The sequence below is a fragment of the Orussus abietinus genome, unplaced genomic scaffold (genome assembly GCF_000612105.2).
Source record: "Orussus abietinus isolate OABI.00-Male unplaced genomic scaffold, Oabi_2.0 scaffold828, whole genome shotgun sequence".
Taxonomy (NCBI): Eukaryota; Metazoa; Arthropoda; class Insecta; order Hymenoptera; family Orussidae; genus Orussus; species Orussus abietinus.
The window spans coordinates 1-25,049 of NW_019394973.1; the positions used below are offsets into that span (position 1 = coordinate 1).

At 35.4% G+C, this 25,049-nt stretch overlaps 2 protein-coding genes across 2 annotated transcripts; both read left to right on the forward strand.

Moving 5' to 3' along the window:
- Positions 1-238: 238 nt before the first annotated feature.
- LOC105698988 (Fanconi anemia group I protein) lies at positions 239-10,225 on the forward strand. Its single transcript, XM_012423661.1, has 22 exons — positions 239-843; positions 917-1,200; positions 1,780-1,947; positions 2,021-2,244; positions 2,317-2,513; positions 2,607-2,743; positions 3,294-3,514; positions 3,640-3,983; positions 4,312-4,444; positions 4,514-4,821; positions 5,167-5,358; positions 5,642-5,796; positions 6,144-6,320; positions 6,804-6,955; positions 7,392-7,588; positions 8,156-8,323; positions 8,434-8,608; positions 8,690-8,906; positions 9,243-9,315; positions 9,397-9,540; positions 9,908-10,006; positions 10,076-10,225. Exons 1-22 carry the CDS (start codon positions 760-762, stop codon positions 10,223-10,225), a joined length of 3,999 nt encoding a protein of 1,332 aa, XP_012279084.1. The 5' UTR covers positions 239-759.
- A 1,695-nt stretch (positions 10,226-11,920) lies between these two features.
- On the forward strand, positions 11,921-19,917 carry LOC105698990 (autophagy-related protein 16-1; the record flags this gene model as incomplete). Its single annotated transcript, XM_023433576.1, has 8 exons — positions 11,921-12,371; positions 12,739-12,997; positions 13,087-13,249; positions 13,433-13,521; positions 15,126-15,179; positions 15,915-16,053; positions 17,746-17,851; positions 19,775-19,917. Coding segments are annotated over exons 1-8 (1,083 nt in total), but the record flags the coding sequence as incomplete, so codon positions are not given.
- Between the last annotated feature and the right edge of the window lie 5,132 nt (positions 19,918-25,049).

Sequence of the window (25,049 nt, forward strand, 5' to 3'; positions counted from 1 at the left end):
ATGGCACAGCCATCGTGATTGCGCGAGCCCCTACCAGAAATTCGTTGCGCCGCCCTTGGGGGCAAAAAACGGTGAAAGCTAACGTACGAAATCAGAGGGCAGCACACGGTGCGATCGCTCGACCCTGCCCGTGAGCAATCTCGCAACTCATCTCTGTTTCTCTGCTGTCGGCTATTCATTTTTCACATTTTCGTTCAATTTGCTTTACGTAATAGACCCCCTGTTGGCTGCTCTCATCTTCTCTCTGACTTTGGTTAGAGTTACGGAACCGGGACTAAGTCCGACTGAATCCGACCGGTGTCGGTGGAAATGTAATATTTGAAAGTTCAGAATTAGAAAAAACGCGAATAGTTTCAACTTGCTGCAACTTGCAATGATGTATGGTTCTTTACGCAAAGTAAACGATAGTAAATGATATAACGTATGCAAGTGTGTATATTTGTCGCGAAACTCTACCGAGTTTCCTGATATATCTATAATATAATATAGGATGTGTAACAAGTTTAGATGTGCTGAATTGTTCGAGAGAAATGTAATATCAATCATTTTAATTTTTATAATTCATAATATGTGTATGTTTCTTCATCATATATGTTTTGAAACCAAGTTCAACAGTGTGTTGAATTAGTGATCTCATCACTGCAATATTCCAAGGTCTTTAAGACTTCTTTTTCATGTACATACTATAAAATATTTGTATGACAACTTAATAATAATATATAAAACGCGAGGTTAGGTAAAATCAGGTAATACTTAAAAATGTATGCCAAAATTAGAGGTTTGTCAAGCAAGAAAGACAGCAAAGAGTTGAAAAATTTTGTTGAAAATGCTAATATCGATGAAGTAAGTACTATATTTCACTGCAGTAGTTTTATGGATGATTCGCTTATTCTTAAATTACCTTTCTTGTTTACAGCTGAGTGATACGATTACGGCAAGAATTTGTAATCCAGAGATTCCAAAGGTATTCGGTGATATTTTACAGAGCTTCACAGAGTCAGAGACGTCCCAAACGAACAAAAGAAAACTTATAAAGCATACGATTAAAGCACTGCATAAAACTAACATCTCTAGTTATCAGGCAGATTCAATTATTAATTGCATCGTCATGGAGTTCCCACGGTTTTCGAAAGCACATCTTATCAAACTTGTTGAATTATGTCAGATCAGTATCAGAAAAAATGATGATAATTTTACAAGGTTATTTAAATTTCATACATATTTCTAATGAGTATTATTTATAAGTCACATTCAAATATATAATAAAATTGCTAGGAAAAGATTCTAGTTCATTGCATTTCATATAACAAACCATTTAATCAAATACTTTGTACATTTATAAATATCAATACTTATACATTTAAATGTTTATGAAATGTATAATTTTTTTTAATGTTAATATAGGTATGTTCAAATATATACATAGCTAGACATTCAATGATATAAAATATTGAACCGTAGCTGTTCTTTAGCAGAAAGGACTATAAAGGCACTATATTTTTTATGAATTAAAAGATGCAAATTTAGAAAGAAATCTGAGACGCTATTGAATTATTTCGTCATCAATAAAATTAACATTGAAGTATCCATTGCAAGTATAATATAACATCCTCAAAGTTATAAAGCTTGAATCTAATACATTTTTTTATAACTACTAAAATAAAGGTATTTAGGTTGATTGGGTAAAGTCTGCATCCTGATTAAGTTAGACTTAAATGAATGTTTGAAAATTGTTCTACATTTAGTATTAAAGATATTGAAGTATCAAATTTTATTCAGTTGGAAGGACCTACTACCAAGGCTTCTAGAGATCTTGGAAGATGAAAAACATATTAATTACAAAGGGTCTGAAATATCTGGGATGGACTATAAGTCTCGTATTATTGAAGCAATAATCAGTACCGATTGGGAGCCAATAATATTAACATCACTTGCCAAAATGTTTGGGTAAATCTCATTGTTAATGTACATCCAAATTTGCCTTCTACATTCAATACTTCATGATGAATGTGTCTTACAGAGATATGATTCTTGAGAAAAATGACTACAATGTTGTCGTTAGAGCTTTATGTAATAAACTTCCTGAAGTAGAATTAACTGAAATGCCACCATTAGTACATCAGTTATTGAAACTGTGCCAACATCGAGATGGAAGCTTACTTTTTGAAACCTTACGCAAGTACTTTGCAAAGCAGTACGCAGAAGCTCCAAATACTGATAATCAAGAAACTTCAGAGATGATTTGTAAGATGTGCTATGTTTATTACTATAGTTTCCTGACGTTCTAGAACTATTTTAATATTCGTATTTTTATAGGTGAAGTAACTATAAAAGATGTACGGGAAATAGAAAGCACAGTGCTTTATCACATACACCAAGCAGTACAGTTAAATTACAAGAGCTTAAAAGATTATTTACGATATCTTAAAAGTGTTACAAATTCACCAGAATTTATATTAGATCCGTTCAACATGTCTGTTTTATTGTTAATGAGTGACGTATATGAAGAACAGGTATTTTATAACATTCACGACATATATACATATGTATGAATAAATATTATAAGTTCAAAAAATCTAATATTGTGTTGGTACCATTTGTTATAGGTTTTTGATATTTTGAAGGCAAGCATTATTCGAAAAATTCAAGATGATGAAAATTGTAAAAAGAATGCATGGTTCAGAAAAATTATACCTGAAGAGTGGAATGTCTTGGCAGTGGTAGATAAAGTAGTTAAAGACAGGTAGGACAGCATGAAAAATTGCAATGTCTAATTTAATGGCACTTGTACTGTAAAACGTACTAACATGTGCCATAATGTTCAGCAAAGTACACGACATAATTTTTGTTTTCCATTTTTCATATAATTTTATGGATTTTTCAAACATAATTTTTGAATTGTTAAACAAATCATATATTAATTAATCTTGATAGCAAAGACATATTTTTCAACTGTTTACTGCTTAAAATTCTATACCGATATAGAAAATATCCCTTTCTGACTTCTGTCAGAGCGATAATACACAATGCTGTATTTACTTAATGTTGAGTTTTATTTATTTTCACAATAATTCAGTGTCTAAAAGAGATGTGAAATTTTCCAAAGATAATTTATACAAAATTATACCTTTATTCTAAAACGTAGTTATTGTTTCCTTCTTACGCCTTATTATAAAACCTAAAGTAATATTTTCTAGCTGGATTTCTTTTATGTATGTACATGTGTGTTCTTCTGTTCCTTGTATTTCACTCTGTTCTTTATAATTTCATGTATCTTACATTAATTCTCGCAGTAAAAAAGATCGTCAATTGGCATTAAAGAGTCTCATGGATTTTGCGTTCATATTAATGGGTACAGAACAACGAGGGAAATTTGATGCTACATTATTGTGGAAAATGGGCAATAAAATATTGCAGAAACTTGTAAAAAAACGACACGAAATTGGAGTAACTGTCATACAAATATTAACTGAGAAAATTATTTCTGGTGGCTGCTTAATTTCACAATACACAGGTACAAGAAATAGTTATATGTTATAAAACTATTGTGTAAAATTTAATTATTTTCTTCTAAGGGACATCTTCCAAATATTATTAACACTTTTTTTTGCCATTTACTTTCAATTAATTAAATTACAGATTGCTTGGCATTCATGTGCCGTAAATTTACAATGACAATTCTCAGTTGCCAAATATTTGTGATTAGTCTATTGGAACAATTAATAGCCGTTCCTGGAGTAGCGGGCATACAAATATTACATGCAATACTTCCGTTAATAAGAATTTCACCTACCATACGAGATACTCTCATATTGACACTCAGAAAGGCGCTGTATAGAAAAGGAATCGATACACGTCAAATGGCAGTTATTGGATTTTTACAGTTGCTCAAAAACTTAAAAGTTAGCTCAATGACTGCCCTTAGTCAAAATTGTTCCACATCATCAAATACCACAAGTTCTGTTACATCTATGTTGACACAAGTAAATACATATTATTTAGCAGTTCAAATAACACAAAAATGGAAGCAATTATAAGAATTGTTTGAACTTACAATTTTTTTTTAATATTTAAGATACAACAGTAAAGTTGTGAACTACCTAGAGCATTAACTGAATACATTGACATATTTTTTCTATTCAGAACAAAATGATTTGATTCCTAATATTTTTTCAAAAGTATTCACATATCTGTGTCAGATTCAGTAAAGATTGCGATACATAGTTTTTAGTTGAACAGTTTTTAATTTTTCCCATATTTGTGTTACCAAACAATGCGTGTTTAATTCATTAAAATGTTGCTATTTCCTAGGCAACCATAGAACGGCATGCTCATCATGGCAAGTCAAATCCTACATATGACGCTGCTGTATGTTCTGAAATATTAACGATTCTGAATAAATGCTTTGTGCACGTTGCAAATGTACGTTTACATTTGTACCAAGGTAAATTTATCAAATCAAGACTTAACAAGTCTTCTAATATTAACTATTCTAATAACATTTTTTGTTTAGGATTATATGACGCCGTATCAAAGAATTCAGATTTATCAGAACCAGTGTTACAAATGCTAATCATACATTTTAATCAGTTTTATGAACCCGATGAAGATACGTTACCGCCTCTGAAGTTTGATTTGTGTACAAATATTCAAGGTGTTGAAGCTGTTCTTCTTGAACCGATTGGAGACTTAATTATGGTGATACAAAAACTTTATGTGAAAGTAGCATCAAATAATTTTGCCCTTCTGGATAGATTGGCAATCATGCTTGAATCCCTCTGCAAAAGAATGTCACGATCCGAACTGGAACACTTAAGTTTGGTAATATCATTTTATAACAATATCTTATTACATTAAACACACTAGGCATGTTGCAAGTTGATACAAAATGAAATGTTTGCTAGGATTCTCAAGTACAGAACAAATGTTTACAAATTTTAAATAAATTTGTCAAGAATCCTAGATGTTTTCATCATGAAGTAAAGATAGGTGTCGAATCGTTAAAATAGAACGTTTCATGTTAGGATTGATAATAAATAAAAGCAAATAATTGCGCAACAACAATGAATTAAATTACTAAATATTTCTTAAATAGATGTATCATTCACAATATAATCAATGACGATAGTATATTATAGTTTCTAAGTATTCTTGACTTATCTCTAGGATGATGGATCAGATCTTTTGGATAATTTACCAAAGGCGCAGCAGAAACTACAAAGCTTCAAATTAATGATTTCAACTTATGAAGCATTAATGGCGTTTAGAATTATGGGTTGGTCTACACAGAGCGCACATGTAGGTCAAAACGTTTATAGCCTTTTCAAAGGGTACTCTCGATTAGTTGATTTCAGTAAGGTAAGGATCGTAATATTTTATTCGTAAACAGGAAGGGGCATTTTCGGTAGCTTATATTTTAAATACAATATAAATATATTAACGTCACTTCTAATCTCCCAATGGTAATAATTATATACCATTGGTTTTGTTGCTTGTAAAATTATGCGTCAATCTCAACATTTGTTTATGTTACCATTGTTTAAAATTATTCTTGTTTCAAGTTTACCAATCTTTCATGATTGACATGCTTATAAATAATGAAACATGCACATTCTTAATAAATATAAATTTATTATTTCAGCGAATTAATAAGACTAAAAAAGGAGAAGCAAAAAAGAAAGACAAAGATGCTACAAATACTACTATTAAAAAATCTGGACGTTCTGCAGCGATGAAACTGCCGGCTACTGTTTTAGACTTGGATACAATTTACAGAATACTTTCATTACTGTTTCAGTTAGTAGATTTCATCTGTCTTGTAAAACAAAAACGCGTATTTAAAATTATATGAAATCAATGGCAAAATTTCTGCATTGTCATAATACCGGTCAAGGTGAACACGCATTAACCAGTTAATTTCGGAGATTACTGACACGTTAATATTTACCGACATATGTACATACTCGTCAAACGCAGTTAACTGATTAAATGCGTGTATTTGTTTGGAATCGAATTTTGTTATTCCTTGGATAATTTATACGTCACCCGTGATCACTATTGCTATTTTCTATAAGTTAATTCGATATTACAATTTATCTCAGTCGTGTAACTAAAATTTTAATTATGTTTTCATTATTCTTCAGAGAATCTGTACCGTGGGCTACTGATGAACAATCAAATTCGCTGAAAAGCCATCAAGATTTTCATCATTATATTCTTCACACTTTGATACAACTTTTACACAAAGCAAAAAATTTGACAGGCTTGGATCTTGAAAGGCATAGAGACGAATTTGGAAAAATTTATCTCGACATTGGCGAGTACGTATGCTTAGAAGTATAATCAACGATCATTATTTGATATCCACTCACGTGATTCCTCCCAAATTTCAACGTGATTGGTCATATAACTGGTACTAAATAGGACTGAATTGTAAATTCTTAATGCACGTATGTGTAGCTGCACATCGATGTAAATATAAAAGCATTTGTTTTCGATTTTGGCGATGATACGATACAAATATGTGTTAATTTTAACTCATATTAACTGTCGTTTACGTATAAAGCAGTTCATATCTAACAACTACATACCGTGTTTTAAAAAATAGTTTCGGGTACATGTAACGATGTAAAAAGAAAGTTTTGGCTAAAGCGCTCAACATCATATTGCTTCGTAGTCCTCGGATTATAAAGTGTCAAAGGTACCGAGGTTCGCGTTTACCGTAATCTAATAATCTTGAAATGTATAAAACACGCTTCTTGAAGTATTAATGCTTTTAGTAACTCGATTTTATATTTTTGCAGATTACTATACAAAAAAATTATTACGGAATTTGAAACAGTTTTAAACACTGCTCCGCAAACAGCTCTACTTGGTCTTGAATGCTTTAAAGATATGTGCGATTTAATGTGCACATCATACTCTTCCATTCTGCTTAAATTCCTAGCCTGCATTTGTAAGTTTTGCATTACTGATACATATTACATATATCACAGGGTAATGTGTTAACTATCTTTTTCGTATCGAATAATACGGAAAAGTCGTTTATATTGTCTGGGACATTTGCCCGTGTATTGTTAGAAATGAAGGAGATAAATTAGGTACCCCTTTTTTCCAGGACACATTTTATAAATATATCTTAAAATCCTTTGATTTTGCGATCTTTAATAACTTGACTTAATGGGATCTTGATATTCAAATTCTACATTCTTTTTGAAATCTTCAAATCTTACAAAATTAGGTCTCCAAGTTATTTAAATTTACTTTTTTAAAAACTCACTTCAAAGATTCATTGGAAATCTATTATATTATGTCAAGTGACCTGTGCCTTATTTCTAGTTTCTTAAAAGCAAAAGGGTATATATAATTTATTCTATACTCATACATTATAGGTGATGTCGAACTAGACACTGATTTAAGCACTCAGTTAATCGGACTCATCGCTCCTTTGCAAGTATTGGTTGAAACATCTCTTGCTCAAGAAGAGGACGAGGATACTTCTGTAAAGAAAGTCCCACAATACCTTTTGGAAACCATTCTTCATCTTGTGGAAAAAATCCCTTCTAACGATGTTAGCCATCCTGAAAAGGTAACTAACTCTTTCTTATTTAAGAATGAATTTAGTTTTCTAAAAATCTGTATATGCCGACGAACTTGTAACTTATTCCTTAGTTGTCACGCTATTAAATCACCTGTGTTTATCATGGCTCTTACTCAATGCTTCCAAGAGCACTTATGCCACCCTACTAAAAATTCGTATAAATGGAAATATTACGTAATTTATTTGCAATCACGGTTATAGAAAATATTTCTGGTAGATCTTGTAAGACTTATTTAATATTCATGATTTTATATAATTCATCGAATTCGCCACAACAAGTAACATAGATTCCTTTATTTTAATCTGTCGAGATATACAGATTGTTACAAAAATGGTGGACATGGTTTATACATCGCTATCCTTGTCGAAAATGGAATTGACAAATTCTGTACTATTTTTATCTGCAGTGTATTGTTTACCTGTAATGATTAATTAAAAAATAGCCAACCTGGCGCATCGGTTAGCAGAATGTGTATCGATACATTATATATTAGTTACATAGCTCCTTCAAACTAACATTCAAAGTTACTTATTTAAGATACTCTACTTCAATAGATACTTAAATGGCTGAAGCAGTTGCCTAAAACCCAGAAACTGGACCCGCCAGTTGCTTTAGTTGTATTGAAATTGTTGCTGCTAGTAGAAGAACGTTGGTTTGAACACGGCGAAATACACAAGGAAATTTGTACCCAATTGTGTGAAAAGATAGGCACCGTGGACAAGGTACGCTAACTGAACTTATTTAAATTATGATATTTTGTTTTTTTCTATTAACGTACTAATATTCTGTTATTAACATTCTGAGTTATATTTCGCATGATTTTTTTTGGCAGACTGAGATTTTGATCGAAGAAACACTGAATATTATAGATGAAAACACTGCATTACAAGTTCATAGTGAATTGAATACTTCATTAACTAACAAAATAAATCATATGACCTGGATATTGGATCGACTGAAAGCAGAACAGATTATTGCAAATACACCTGGCATTGAAGACGAGTCACGTACTATTGCTTTTTAAAATTAATAGTAAATTTTATTTGCGAAGCATGTATATATATAATCAGCAAACTTCAATGTCATAGGCAGAGAACAATTAAGAGAAAAGGAGCGTAGCTTGTGCCGTCAACTAGCTTTTAATATTCAGACCCTTCAAATATTGACTAATGTTGCCATTGGACCAGGCTCGAACACTGAAGTTACGTTTAAAAATCTTCAACATTTGTACAACTTATTGAGTAACTTTACGAAATATCTATGTGGTAAATCAACGGCACAAAATCCAGCCTTTCAATCAATTAAGTGCGTATTACTAATTACTTGCATCTAAAATCTGCATCTTACGTGTAAAACAATGTAAAGGAATTCTATGTGCATCATTTTAGTTACAAGCAATTTTATTTAATAATTGACATTCAAATAAGTATTATAAGTTATATTTTATCTCCTTTTCATTTCATAGTTTTACGAGAAATTCTACTACCTGTAATTATTTTGCTTCTCTTCATGTACCAAGTTTTTTCCATGACTTAGGTAACAAAAAGATTCTTTTCTGTTAAAATTCTAATATTCCTTTTAAGTGTAACGTTTAAATAATATATAGGTTAAATTTTTATCTATGTTTAACGAATTTGATAGGTTTATTCAAGTTGTCCAGCTGGCTGGTAAACTTTTGAAAGCTACTTGTTACGAGTTGATAACTTTCACTGAGGTAAAATAATAAAAATACTTCTTTAGACACTAATACTGAAATGTTATTATGTTACATATAATTAATATACTGCACTTTTAGCAAAATCAAACAAAAAACAAGAAGACTGGGGACACGCAAGCACAAAGAAATAGGATTCTTAAAGAAACGAAAAGCATTCCCAATGTAATTAAAGAAATTGAACGATTTGACCAAGAAATATTACTTCTGAGTAAAAAAACTGGAGTAAGTAATAAAACATTTTTAAATCTTATCTGAACTAAAATAATTTGTCGCTTCTGTGTACTAGAGAGCACAAGTACACACAAATGCTTGGTTACAATTGCTTAACGTCATACGTAATTGCAAGTCTTTTCACGTGTTTTGATTACACAATTTGTCTGAAATAATGGCAATTGGCAACTAACTGCAGAAACAAATCATTTTGTTCGTGTTCAATTTTGCCCAGGGACTAAATATATCATGATCGATGGAATTTTTTCATCCATGAATAAAATCATTCAATGTGTAGTTTTTTTTTTGGTTCAACTACGTTTATTTTGTAATTACCTACATTTAGACGAGCATATGTTTATATACAATTATTTTCCAGATTCCATTAGAAGAGCATATCAAACACAGTGTCACACGGGACTTCCGCATAAAAAACACAGAATTAGTTGAAGCGTTGGAAAAAATGGATACATCATTGGTAAGAGTATAATAGAACTTGTTAGCAAAATTTATAATGAAAATTAATACAAATGTATATATTTCTTAGATGGTAACCCAACAGTCTACAGACAATGTATCCCGAAGTGAACAACCTGAGAATGAAACTGTAAGTTCAGAAGAACAGGAGGAAGTTTCTCCACCTAAGAGAGCCAAAAGAAAAGTCAAATCTCAGACTACGAGCCAAACACAAAATTAATATACATTGATTGCAGAATTGTAAAATAAAAATGAGTTCTTTTTTATACAGAAAAGGTATTTATTAATATAAACTGAATATGAAAATATATATGTTCTTCTTCGACGACTCCTCGGCGGCTTCTTCAGGACGGCCGTCTCTTCGATTTTCGTTATTCTTCCTCTTGTATCTCATCCATCCGCACTTCATTGAGTCGTTCACGCAACGCGCGATGGCTCCGATGCGTGTACGAGCGAGAATTGAACTCAGGGGTCGGAGGCATCCCGGGATGTGCTCTCTAGGAATAGGCTCTTTGCCCCCGGGTGGAATGTGAGAGAATCGTGGAGCGAGTGTGTTGGAACGAATGTGATTGTTCTTTTAGCTATAGCTAGGGAGGCAGGATAGTTGTTTGGAGTGAACGTCTAGATGTAAGCAGGCAGGGCTAGGGCAGGATCTCTTCCCGGGGGTTTGGGGGGAGATCCTGGACCTGGGGTACTTTTTCATCGTTCGCGCTCTCGGGAGTGTGGAGGATGTCGGACCTGAGCCCGGGGTTCTACGCTGAGGGGAAAAATAAGTTTCCGGAAAATATTAATTCTTGCCATTTTTTTTTCACCAATATTCCAAATCCTTTGAGACCAATTTTGGACATGAAATTCTTTTCGCAAAATCGTTTCCGCCTGATATTAACGGGTTGCACCTCTGATTCTTACAAATTCAACTTTACCGGAGCCATGCAATTTTTTTAAATAAGAAACGTCTAGATGCCGTGAATAATTAATTTTATTCTGGAAAGTGAATTATTCGCTCAGGGTACTTCCGGACACCCGCGATTGCAAAATATTCTTTCAGGATTGAAATTAATTAAACCGCTCTTGGGAATCCGGATGCATGTGCAATACGCACGGACTGCGCATCCTCGGATCGCAGGTCGTCGTTTTGCTAGCTTTTGGATCTGCTCGCGGAGCGTTTTTTTTTTAATACGAAACATCAGGGGATTGCCAAGCGTTCGAGACGTAGGGGGCCCTGCTCGAAGAGACTGCAAGAGTCGAAGAGACTATATGCCGAAGCGGCCATTTAAGAAGAGGGCAACTACGATGGCCTTACGTTCTTTCGATCGGACAGCTGTCCATTTTTTGGCCACGTTTTCCCTCCTATTTTTTTCTGTCACTTTGTCAGGATTGACGGAGAAGAGACGGCGCATGATCATTTCGATTATATTTGGTCGATTCTACATTTAAATGGATTTTTTCCTACTTAGTGATATGAAAAGTACCACTTCAGTCAATTTAACGAGACCGATCTCCCATTAATATTCTTCACTTTTAGTAACTTATTCCTTGTCTAATCTCAGACTTCCTGGATTTTTTTAATGTTGTGTTTTGCCTGTTCTTTTGTGCCTTTTTCCAGGCTTAGGTGGATCACAACAGGATCCATTTTTTTTTTCAAGTCATCATGGGTAGTTCGTCGCCACAGATCTTGCTGGACTTGTTGGTAAGAGATGTTAAAAGGTGTTAAGCGATGTTTGTAATCACAGAGATGTGTTGGGAGCAGATACGAAGAGGATCTTTGAATTGGGCCGCCATTGGGGGGTATCTGGTGTCAAGTGCGTGAGCCGCCCACATCCTCCACCGAGGGCAGCACAGGACGCGATCGCGCGACCCTGTCCGTGAGTAGCCTTTTTACTCAACTCAGTCAGTGGCCGCGGTATACGGAACGTTCGGAGTAGTGTGCGTAGTTTGGGATGCTTAGGTTAGGATATCTATTTTCATAATTACTCATTTTTATTGTAAAACTGGAATGTCAGGCGACTATTTCGGTATTTCGATTCTTTCACTTTTTCGGATATCCGAGTTTGATCCTGCGTAGGGGCTCCGGACATTTCGCGCGCGAACAAACCCCATATTGCAGCGGGAGAACTTTCGAAATCCATCCTAGGGGGTTTCACCGATTTTTCTTTGATTGAAGTTAAACAGAAAACGTAGCGATAATATCCGTTTTTCGAAGACTCGAGTACCTACCGAAACTAACCTACCGAACATGGCAACCGGCGAGGCAGGTACTCCTCATCATTTTAGTGAAGACACCAACTGGAGAAGGGACATCGTTTCCCAGCTTCGTGACAGGAATAGATCACAAACCCACTGCTTCTATGAGCTCATCAGTTCGCGTAAGATATAAATAATAGATAAATCTTTCTTCGGTTACATATTACGTTACCAGCCTTGACACTTTTCTGTCTATTTACAATTGTCAGCATGGTTCTTTTAGAATCGTAATCTACTAAAACGTGTACTCGTCAATTGTATACATCATATAATACCAGAGAAATTTGTTTACCGTGATCTAACTTAAGTTGTTTTTAAACTTCCGATTTTTACCTTGAGATCGTAGCATTGCTCTCGTACTGTATGTAAGAATCAGGTTATAATTGTACCTTTATCGTTGCTGCAACGTCTACCGTGTTACCACAAAATGTTTCCATTGGTATATGCTTGTTATCGTTATTGTATTGTTAATGTGTATTAATTTTACAGATAATCGTTTGTTTGAAAGGGCAAATTCTATTAGAAGCGGAGGTCAACAAATTGCCGCTCAAAGTGACAATTTGCATGGAGAAGGTAGCAGCACCGGTGGAGCAGCACCTGGAAATGCGGCGCTCGAAGCTCGATTGCTTGCACAAGCAGAGGAATTAGCGACGTTACATAAAAGAAGAGGGGAGCATGCACAGCAAATTGTGGATCTTAATAATAAACTGCAGGAAATGACCAAGCAGCTGCAAGAAAAAGAAGCTAGGTACTTTAAAGAATTGTATTCCGTGTTTACTTTGATAGTTTATCGTTTCATAATTATATGGTAGACTTAGATAAGAATTTTCCTTTTAGTTTAGCGGAAGCTGTGGAAGTGAATGCGAATTTGCACCTGAATATATCAAGGTACATTACTAAAGAACGAGAACTGGAAAATATCAATCAAATGCTGAAGGATGAATATCAAGCACTGCAGCTGGCTTTTAGTTCATTGGAAGAGAAACTTAGGAAAGCTCAAGTAAGCAAGTTTTCTATACACAAGGCACATAAATTAGTGTTTCACCAAGGAAAAACAATAATTAAAAATTATTGTAATTTAAAATTGGTATAAATGAACAAATGGCACCAAATTATAATAATGAAGCTTTAGTGCAGTAAAATTTATGCATTATAACATTGTAAATTTGTAAATATTTTGCAGGAAGAAAATCGGCAGTTTGTTGAACGCCTGATTAAATATAAATCTAAAGATGCTGATAAGATGAATGAAGAGAACGATACTTTCTTGAAGTAAGTTTCTGATTTACTGATTTTAAATTTAATGCATGTGTAGCGCTTTTATCCTACCTACAAATTAAGAAAATGTCCATGTGAAAATGAAAGAACACTCCTTAGGACTGCTGGGTCTAATATCTTTAATTTGGCTTTAATAATTGCTATTGTAAGCATGTAAATATGTTGAACCGGTAAACTAACTAAGGCAGTAGTAGTGCGTGTACTACATATAGGTATATTTTCTTGAAGACTACAAGTTCTGCTTTTTCTCATCTCTAATGCTGCTTATATTAATATCGGATCAAATAATTAGTCTCAGAGTTTATTTCTGAATTATTAACTTTACAAGGTATTATGATAAACTGTTTTACTGGTATTTTATTATATTTTTTATAACAGTTAAGATTTTTTTTATACATTTTTTGGAATCCAGAGATTAAAAATTCCATTTATTTTGTGGAGTAGTTTTAAGAAATATCCGTCGAAAAGTAGCTTGCATAAAAATACCTAAAAACTGAAAAGTATCTTGGTAAATTAATATTTTCGATTTTAGAACCTCGGAGTGTAGAAATGATGTACTTCACATTTTTTAGTATGCATTTCTGGTATTGTATGGTACAAATAACAACTATTGTATTAATTTATTAATATCCGTTACTTATCAATTCAATAACAATGTTGGTATTGCATATATTTCCAATGTATATGTTTTATACTGACTATTAATGTATAGAGGTCCACATATGATGGACATTATACGTGAATAAATTTAGATTCCACATTAAATATATGCTGAGGGTATTTTTGTGTATAACATCGTTGGTTCGTATGAAAATATATTAACTACATTGTGCAGTTCTAGTAGTGAAAACATGAAATTTGTTTGTAATAATTTGTGAAGTATCATTAATCTATAAGATAGAAAGTAGTATATTCAGGACAAAATGAAAAAAAAAAGTCAGGATTANTTCCATACAAATATAAAGTTACAGTTACATATACGAAGTTAGTACGATGGGTTTTCGAACAACGGTAGAAGATAAGTATTTTATTTTAGCCAAACATCTAAAATAAGCCTTGTTTTACACGTATCTGCTATCGGAGGTCTGACGTTAAATTTTCGATTGCTACTTAACTTGTATGCACCATTGATTTTTATTCATTTCTTTTTGTTTAATATGTGCGCTAAGTGTAACTTCAGTTTATTCGGTAAAGGTAATTGCGTCCATCTGTTGGAAATAAGTGTATTTTGAGTATCGGATATTCAATCGTCGGCATATGTTAAACGAAGATAAGCCATTAGAACGAAACAAGATTTTGTATAATATATTAGAGAAATGTTTAACTCACATTGATGACGTTGGAATTGAGAATATTTGTACGGGATAAACAACATTGGAGGTTACCTTTGGTTAAAAAAGTGGGAAAAAGGAGGGGTTAGCGAATTTGTTGGTAGAATACATAAAAGTCCGGTATATGGAAGATTGGATGTAAAATGTAATCCTGTACTGGATTTACATTACTACACCTTACTAGCATGTTCCACAAAGTCACAACATCCAGTTGCTGTAGGGCTTGCTACACTAGCGACTTCACATGGCTTGACATTTTCTTTTCAGCGAGAGTTTTACCAGTCCGACAGCCTTTTTGATGCATACCTTATCAAAATTTGGGTAAGTTTAGAAGCGAAAGTTGGAGAAATTTACGCTTTGAGCTAATGGCTTTTGGGCTAGCCGATCATTTTCAAACAATGCGTCTTATGCATCGTGGCAATAATGTATACAAAGTATCACTGAGACTTTTATTAAACCATTAGCTGCAAGATCAACGGTACTAGGTCTTACTACCACTTTGTAAATATGTATATACTTTATGACGATTAACGTTGCACATTATACCCAGAATTACATTAAACTTGTTAGACGGTGAAGCGGAGTAGAAACTTGTTTGTATTTGCAGACTGAGATTATATAATTGTGACTTTAATTCGATTAATTACGCTTGCCTTCTATTGACGTTTTATGTATTCATCCTATTAATATTCCAATTATGGACAATATTTACTACAGGAAATTGACTTAGAAGATATTTCAGTGACTTAGTATTAACTACGTTGGAAAGAACGGTATTTAATACTTAAAACTGAATGTTAGTTGTTCCGACGTATAAATTGCATTAAGAGTAATATAGTAAAATAAATAATAGTTTAAACAAGAAATTGTAACGATGCTTGGCTGGTGGTCCAATATGCATGCAAAATATCATGATTTCATTTAACAGATACTGGTACGTAACATAAATCATGCATAGGTGTCTGGTGGTGTTTTAATGAGTTAATCAGCGTGTTTTCTTCTGTGCACACAGTTTGTAGCACTTATGATTGTTTACGTTCTATTATCATATTTCAGGAAGAGGCAAACAAGGATACAAAAGGAATTGGAAGAAGCAGCTCGAGACACAAGGCCGATCAGCCCTGATCGAACAAATTTGAAGGAGGGAATTGTTGGTCTTCCTGCAGCTATACCCAGTAAAATCTCCGTCAAGTTTGTACGTTGATTTATAAATGATCGTTGATTTTATAAATCGAATGCCTTAGCCCCTTTATTCGATACATTGTCGAGAACTGTTGAAAGAAATTTGCCGAAAGGGTGAAGAATAATTGTCGGTTAGGAGGACGTGAGACTCAATAGTAGTAAATTTACGTTTCAATTTAATTGGAATGAAAAAGTAATTATTAATATGATGAAACATGAATAGTTAAGTGACGGGCATCGTGCATTTCTCTGTAAGTTCGTTATCATTTCCTAGCATAAGTCATTTACTACATTCAGCGTACATGCGTTCGCAACATCGGGTATCTTAACAACTGCGTTTATTTTAATTTCTTATTTATTTGGCGCCGATTAACATTGCCGTCCATTGTTTTATAAAGCGTTACATTAGGTAGGTACGATTTTGAAAGGCTTATGAGCATGCGCACGCTCGCATATAAATAAGTATGCATTGAAATAAACATAACTGACGTTAAAATACCTATTTCTTACGGAATTATTCATTAGCACGTTAAGTAGACATCAGAGGCCCGTTGGGTGTGATAGCGGTTATCGCTTTCGGCAGGTGTAGGCAATATTGTACAGAATGTATCCTGTAACTGTTGTTTTCTCAGCGCAAGATGCAAAGAAATTCTACAGTGAGACATCCATTAACTTCCGTACGGAGTATTTTCCTTCTTTTTAACCAACTTTAAAAAAGTAGGAGGTTCTCAATTCGATCCGTATATTTTTTTCTCTTTTTTTTATGTACGCTTTCGTTAACCGATTTGATGAATTATTTCTTTTGTTTTAAAGATGACCCTTTCAGGGTGATCTCATGTAAGTTCGATCATGATCCGATCGTGAAATCCGAAGATAGACAATGGAAGTCCTGTATGATTGTCAATAATCGTCCCGTGATTGGGTTATTTTTTTAACCGACCTCTTTTATTTTACGTAATTAAAAGTTTGAAACCTCAAGTCAATGAAAAAGTTTTTGTAATAGGTATTAATCGTTAGAATGACATAATGTAAACAAGTGAGATGCTGTCGGTAAATGTAATTGTTGAATTCGTTCCTAATAATTCATTATTGAACCTGACGGCATAAGGCGCTATATCAACGTCTACCGATATCCTTTATTAACAATTTTATTAGAGTCGCAGAAGAGTTTGCTTGACGTAACTTCAACTAAATACCGAACATTTGTATTTTCAACATTTGAGCATACCGGTCGAGATTTTCGTTTACATTTTCCGTTGCAAAAATGTTTTTATGATTACATGAGTGTTATTTAGAAAATTAGGTCGGGTAAAGACCCGTTTAACAAACTGAATAGGCATGCTTTAGTTACTAATCGGTGGCAGGTTTTTCGCAAGGCTTTCACCGCAGTTAGAGTAACGTGTGAACGGGTTATAGTAGACGGTAGCAAGCTGTTAACGAAAATATTTCAGACTAATTATCGCCCAAGATTACATTTTTTAAAGTATCCGAAAACACTCTGTTGGCCTAGTTTAGCTGTAAACCCATTTTTATGTACTACATTTCGTTTCATCATTTTCTAATTACTCGGCACTAATTTTGCTTTGCATGGCTCACGATCGGTAACATCAATCGTTCTTTGTACCAATGTTCGTTAGGACAAGTGCAACACTCAGCATTCCATGTGTAATATATTCACGGTTATAAACAGTAGTGAACCTTACAGAATGCACACGATGGAGAGGTAAGCGCTGTCAAGTGGTCTCCGGTAGACAGAATCCTGGCAACTGGTGGCGCCGACAGGAAAGTGAAGCTCTGGGACATAACTAAAGGTAATTTCTTAATCAAATTCCCTCTAGATCTCATGTTTCATTTATTCTACTCTCTAACTTATGATTGGGGTGGATACCCATCCCGTTTTTTTCTCCACGCCAAAATGTTTCCTATCAGCAGTAAAGGGGAACGCGAATTTTTTCGTTTTTTAACTCATTTGTATCATTAGCGCATATATGCACTTAGTCTTCCTGGTCACTATCACCGGAGCGCATATATGCGCTCAATTTTGCTGGTCACTATCATTCATCCTGAAATTTCAGCGATAAGGACCCTTTTTTCATATTTCCTTATGATGCAAATGGGTTAATAAGGAACAAAATGGTCAGGAGGAAATTAAATTTCATTCAAGTTTAATTTATGGATATTCTATTAAAATACCCGTGAACAACAAAAATGGTCGGCTTAGGAGCGAAGTTTCTACGAGCGAAACCTACTGAGGTGGGTTTATACCCCATTCATGAATTTTAGAGTTAACATTCATTAAAAAAAAAAAAAAACAATATTATACCACAGTGAATGTGTATCTTCCATTGAATTAGGAACCTTTAATGGTATCGTGTTTCGAGTTCTCACCATCCAAGCGGGAGATTAATGACCTTATGGGTAATTATTTGTCATAGTTTAGAAAATGGATTCTCAGCAGTAAATTACCGATTAAAATTGTATTTTATTGATTTGTTCAAATTACCTGGAACGTTAAATGATGTAGTATATTTTTTTCTCCCCATTGACACTTCATGCAGATCGTACGTGTCACTGTTTCAGCATTAATGTTCATCTATTGTTCTAAGATATTCGAAATTGTCCCCGTCCAGTTAATACCTTCTTTAATTATTTAAAAATCACGAGGTTTTTAATGAAGAATTTCACTGTGAATGATATATTAATCTGAATTCTACACAGGCGCCCACAATTACAAAAACGGTTCGAATGATTTCTTTTTGTCAAAATACTAACTTCATAGTATCGTAATTTAAATGTCTGGGTATACGTAACGCAAAATATGGGATAAATTCATTTTGTCTACATTTTTTTACTTAGACCACTCGAAATTATGGGCAGGCGTATAAGTCCAAACTCGGTAAAAACTTATTCTGATACATCTTTGTTAGTTAATTCATCTAAATGATATAAAAGCGATTAATTTCACGAGAATTGAGAATTTTCACTTGCGCAGTGGTTAGAGAAAAATATATGAATGATTAAATCGTCACGAAGTGTACGGGGTAAGAGCTTATTCTAATACATTTTTATTAGTCATTACATTAAATTGACATAGAAGGGATTGATTTCACGACGAAAAAGAATTTTCACTCGTGTTGTGGGTAGAGAAAAATATGAATGATTAAATCCCTGCGAAGCGTATGGGAGATTCCTCCCAAATGCTTCCGCATCGGAGTCTCTTCACGGCTTAGCGAGTTCTGAAATCGGCGGATTCAAGCTCGAGAGGGGACGCGACACCCCCTGGAAGCCCGGCATGAAGAGGGCGGGACGTGTCGGGCACAAAGCCGTTTGCGGCGGGCTCAAAGGCAGCAATTGCGCGGCATTCTTGTCGCACATCCTCCGCTAATGAAGTATGTTGACGAATCAACAGGTACCCAGGGCGCTCGGCTCGCGGATCCGTGGAAAAGTGGTTGTCGTCGGAGGGTCGGCGCACGTGTTACGAGGCTGTAATTCCCCCTAGGTGCAAAGTGAACGAGAGACAGCCGTCGTTATTGGAGTTACACCCGTTTAGTTAAGCGGCCGTGACAAGACGGCAACCGCGAGCTCGCAGATTGCGATCGCACCGCGCGCGTTCTTTGCGTCACGCTGCGTAGCAATTAAACGATCCCGTAAATTCAATTAGACACCACGGGCAGGCTCCTTGACGGCAAGCCGGGCGGCATGTGGTTTAATGACATTTAATCGTACCATTGCAGGTGCTTTCGAGAGCAAAGGGATCCTCGTGGGCAGCAACGCCGGCGTCATGTCCGTTGACTTCGACTCCACGGGTTCTCTCATCTTGGGGGCCTCCAACGACTTCGCCAGCAGGGTGTGGACCGTCAACGACCTGCGTCTAAGGGTAAGTCGCTTTAATATATATATTTTTTTTTGTCTCCAAGCCCGTTTCCGGGCCTCCCTTAATCTTTGGTGGTTATGCCGAAGTTATGGAAGCCATCCGTTGTCCTCACTCTGGGGATGATGTAGGGCAATTTTAATAATTTTTACATTTTTAATTCTGTAAGTGATAATAATGAAGTTTTACCCCTGAAACTGGGCACGTACATTAACCGACACTTTCCACTACGAGATGGTTTAGGTTTTATCGGTTTAAAAGTTCATGGAAAATTGGCTACTTTATTTTCCGTACCGAATGTCTTTGTTACAATTGCTATAGATATAGGGGGCGATTGTAACACTAGTAGGAGGAAATGTATTACGATATTTATTAATTTGAAAAATTGAAGGAATATTTAAGGATGAGGAGTATATGACAAGTACTGTTACGTGAGTGTACCAAAGTTAGAGTGTTTAAATCGTTAACATTATGATTCCGAATACTACTTTTCTATTCGTTGCAATTGACGGAAACTGTGGATTTTTTCTTCTCGAAAATGTGTGCAGGAATGATTTAAGAAAACAAGGAATAATGTAGATGACAATAGATGCCAGGGGTATATTATATTGTGTTGGTGCAAGTCGCACTTAACGATAGAGGGCAGTGCTGCTGGCCTAGGCTATCCTAAGGAGCACTGATTCCCGATCCTTGTTTGCTTTTGGCGCGCAAGGATCCTATTTTTTAGTGGGACGACTGAGGTGGTCGCGGTCCTTGGTTTTCGTTAAGACTCTTCGAAGTCTGATTTCGTTCTGCTGAGAAAATTATGCTACTTGCTTAACCGGAGGTGGAGGCGTAAGCAAACGCATCGCGATTGGTGGAATAGAAAAAAAGGGAGGGTCTGAAATTCCCAAAAAGCCACGTAGAGGGTGGACTAACTTGTAACGGTAAATCGAAAAATGTGCGCGACACATTTTGCAGCTGGGAGCGAGGGCTCGAAACGGATTAGTATTTATTATAGGGACGCGGAAACTATTGAAAAATGAAGAATAGATTTCGTTACTCGTTACTTTAAGCTAGAAGGTTCCGCGGGCGGTAATTCCCTTATTGCAGGGGCCATAGATGCCCCTTTTTCGGATTGGCGCGGTAAGGACCTCGGACGACCCGCTGAATATAATTGCCTATTGTTAGCTCGGGGTAAGGGACGTTGCTATGTGCATTTAAGTTTCAACATATTGCAAATTGATAACGGAGAAAGATTACGCGCAGCGTTACTTTAGTGCCGCCATTTGTTTCAAGACTCAGAATGGAGAATTTATTGAACTATGTTGCCGTGCGATTTTTCAATTTATTCCTGCACGTTTGAATTCGCGTGTAATGAAATATTGATTCGGCGAATTTTTGAAAGGGTACGAGTTAGGTGTAGGGCGCGCCAGGAAAGATGCGAATGGTCGAAATCAATTTTCACTCACTTTGGTAAGAAAAGCTTTACGTATGCGCATTGCACGCCAGAAAGCATCGAGGATTAGAATATAGCTCTAGCTTTTGCAAAGGTCTTAAACTTGGGATTGAAGATTTTGACGAAATTGAATATCTTTACTTTGTAGTTTGGAAATGGGGTTGCCCTTTCGGAGGAACCATCTTTTCCATATGCACATTTACCTACGATACATTTATTTTAGGTTGATACGTCGAACCTTAAGATATCCCCACGCTAGGCAAAAAATTTACTTTCTAGGCAAGATTAAATAACTTTCGGCAATCTAAGTGTTTCTTGCCAAAGAAATGTCTTGCCTTCAAGAACATCGATTTGGTAGGAATCATCAGTGCTGGAATTCGTATAACGGCAGCTTCATATCAAGTAGAAATGATTTTGAGAATAATATTTTATCTACAACTGGTCTCGAGAATCGTTGATATCAATGAAAATGATACTATATTTCGGATACAATGTTGTATTGAACTCAAACCCAATACATGATGTACAAAATTATCAATGGAGAATAAATATTGTTCGAAGTCGATGCAAGAAGGAGTTCATCCGATAACTATTAGAGGTGTGAGAAAAAAAAAAGAAATATCGGAATTCTGATAATTCTATTAAATTCTAGGTTGTTACAAGAATATTATTGATTCTGTCAATGTCTTTCACTCTTCGATGTACATCAATTTTTTTTTCTACCACGTTTATCTAACGAAAATGTAACGACGAGTTAGAACACACCTGGCGGAGATAAGCTTAAGAAAATTAAGTATTGTTTGTAATTTGCTTTCGTTTCACTTTATCGTATTTTTTCTTGATTGTAGCTGGTAAAGATATGCATTTTACTACTTTGCTACCACAGGAATTTCTTTTTTTTCCTCTAGAAAGTGATTTTTTTTTCGCTCACGGTCCACAAGTGCCAAACGAATATTCACTCGAGGAAGTACTCTCTCCCGAACAAGTTGCACATTGTTTACACGAGGGATGAATTCTAATTTCTCTCAGCCTTGGGACCTTTATTTCAGCCCGTGGACGTAATATGTTTAAGTTTTCGCTAATTCCCGTGTTTCTAGTAGAGGGCATCGCGGTTTAACCGAGCCATGCGTTGCTCCTAATTGCTCGTTAGGTCGTAACCCTAAGTGATCAACAACGTACCGTTATATCTCGGGATCTACTTATCGTACGTCTTTTTCGAAAGGATCGTACGGTTTGGCTTTCAACAGGGAATCACGTAGTACGCGGCGGGGCGTGAATTACGCCATACCCTGTATAATTTCTTCATTTGAATGGCGCTCTAAATCTTAACAGGTACTCCGCCTACGCCGGAGCTGTACTTGTCCCTCGAGTGACCGATGGGATTTCCTCGTTTGCGATAAGGAAGGTTAAACGAGACTCTACGTTACTCGTACGGTCGGATCGAGAGATCGCGAGGGGCATTTTTATTTTCCTTCTAGAGACCGATTCAACGTCCGGGTGGTGCACTGTTAAAAATGCCTCCATTTTTCGAGTACAAACGTGTACTGAAATCATATGTAATGGAAAATAATTCGCAGTCACGATATGGGGTTTTACTTCAATATGGGATGGGAAATTCATAAAGCGTTTTTGCTGTGAGGACAAGAAAAAAATTATTACTTCAATAGGGCATCACATATTACATCACGGAGGGAATATTCTTTATTAACGACATCGAGTTATGTATCGTTCGTTAGAGCGAGGATCGGCAACTATGTTTTTTGTTCAATTAGTCTGTATTTTTTCTAAAGGAAGCTCTCCTGTGATTACGTTTATGTTTGACACATCTGCAACTGATATTGCTACTAGGGCATTTATTACTGCAGTCAGGGCAGAATTTTAGTGCAGGGCTGTCATTTGCTAAGAGGGCGAATGTCTTTCTTTTCCATTAGGAACGGCGACACTCGAAATTAGAACGGGATAAATGTATATTACATTTTGAAGAGCACTATGTTTACGGGAGGATTCGTACAAGAGTATTAAAAATATTGTACATAACAGGAAGATGAGAAAAGCATAATTAAAAATGTTAATGAGTGTCCCGTAATACACTTTTCTGGAAATACATGCTGTATATGTGCACACGATCGAAAATTAGCATGCAAGATTTTGAAGTTTAGTATACATGCCCTTTGAAATTCCTGTACTAGTATACTAAAATCCGGAACACAATTGTACGTGACATTTGGAAATATCATATTTTGATAAAACCGACTACATGTACATCAATATTTCGAACAGATATTTTTGATAGTGTAATTGTAAATTATTCGTATACAACCATTAAGCGATCCGACTGCTAGATGGTGTCTTATCCGCGTGGGGAATTTAACACTAGGTTTACGGGCGTTTTTTATATACCTGTTTCTACGAGCACCCGTCAAATAGACGGGTAAACGAAAACACGCATTTTCTTTAAAAAATCGATTTATTCAAATTAAGTCTGAATTAAACAACACTAGGCTTTACGTTTAAATAAATTATTAATAAGTAAAAAGTGCTTTTTTTTAAATTATCACGGAAATGATTTGAATGCTCGTCCTCTCATCCTCGGAGTCAGAACTAGAAAGAATACGCATCCTTTTCTTGCTACGACACCCTTTCAACAAGTTTTCCTCTTCACTATCCGAAGATCCTTCTATCTCTCCACTTTCAATGCAAACTTTCACTCTCATCTTCGCCTTACACTCACTGCAACGAAGCAAACATGTATGGATTGTTTATGAAATTAGCTAGTCCGTCAATTTGAAGGGTTTCGTAGAGATAGGTATACTACATACAGATTTTAATAATTAGAAGGCTTAGGAAAAAATAATTGTATGTACAAATTCTTTGGATGAAATGATTAATTTACGATACAAAAATGGTTAAAATTAATGCTATGGTTTTTTCGGTATTTCTTTTCGAAGTTTGAATTCTGTCAAATTGACGGGTCCCGTAAACCTAGTGTTAATCTTAGACTTCATCTATGCGGTAGAATCTGTTAAAGGAATCCGCGAAATCTGTTCTCGGCTTTTCGCTGACTCCTTCTCTCCGTATAAGGTCAGTTCGAATCCGCAAAGGGGTCGTAAAGTCGATGTCGTCGTCGAACGAAAATTGCCATCTTCTAAGAGGCGTCCGAAGTAACGCCATATCCTCTCTTCTCTTTGCCCTGACACTTCGCGTCTCCTTATCACTCGCCGGTATCTTGACACTCGAGCTCCCCCAAGTTTGTCCCAGTTTTGTGGATCTCTTCGTACACACAATACGACGCGGGGACGAAAAGTTTCTCTCCGGAGGTTCGCGTGTAAAATGGCGAAGGAAAAGTAAGGCGTCTCCTGTTACACGAAGTTAACGTGTCGGGAGTTGGAGAAATATCGATGCAAAGAGGTTACCTAGTCCTTAACTTCCTCGGACATGTCTCGATGTCATTAGAAGTTGTCGATCAATTTTATCTCTGCTGAGATTCCCCATGGGAATCAAGTCTCGAGCCTTTTAATATAATATAATATAATACATTATTAACGGAGATCGGGTACAATTGTAACGCGGTACGATCATAACATTGGATATAAGTACGTCAGATATTTATGTAAAAAGCTGGCAATATCATTCACATGTGTGTGTACGACATTGATACAAGCTACAAGCTACAAATGGAGGGCATGAAACGTGTACCCAT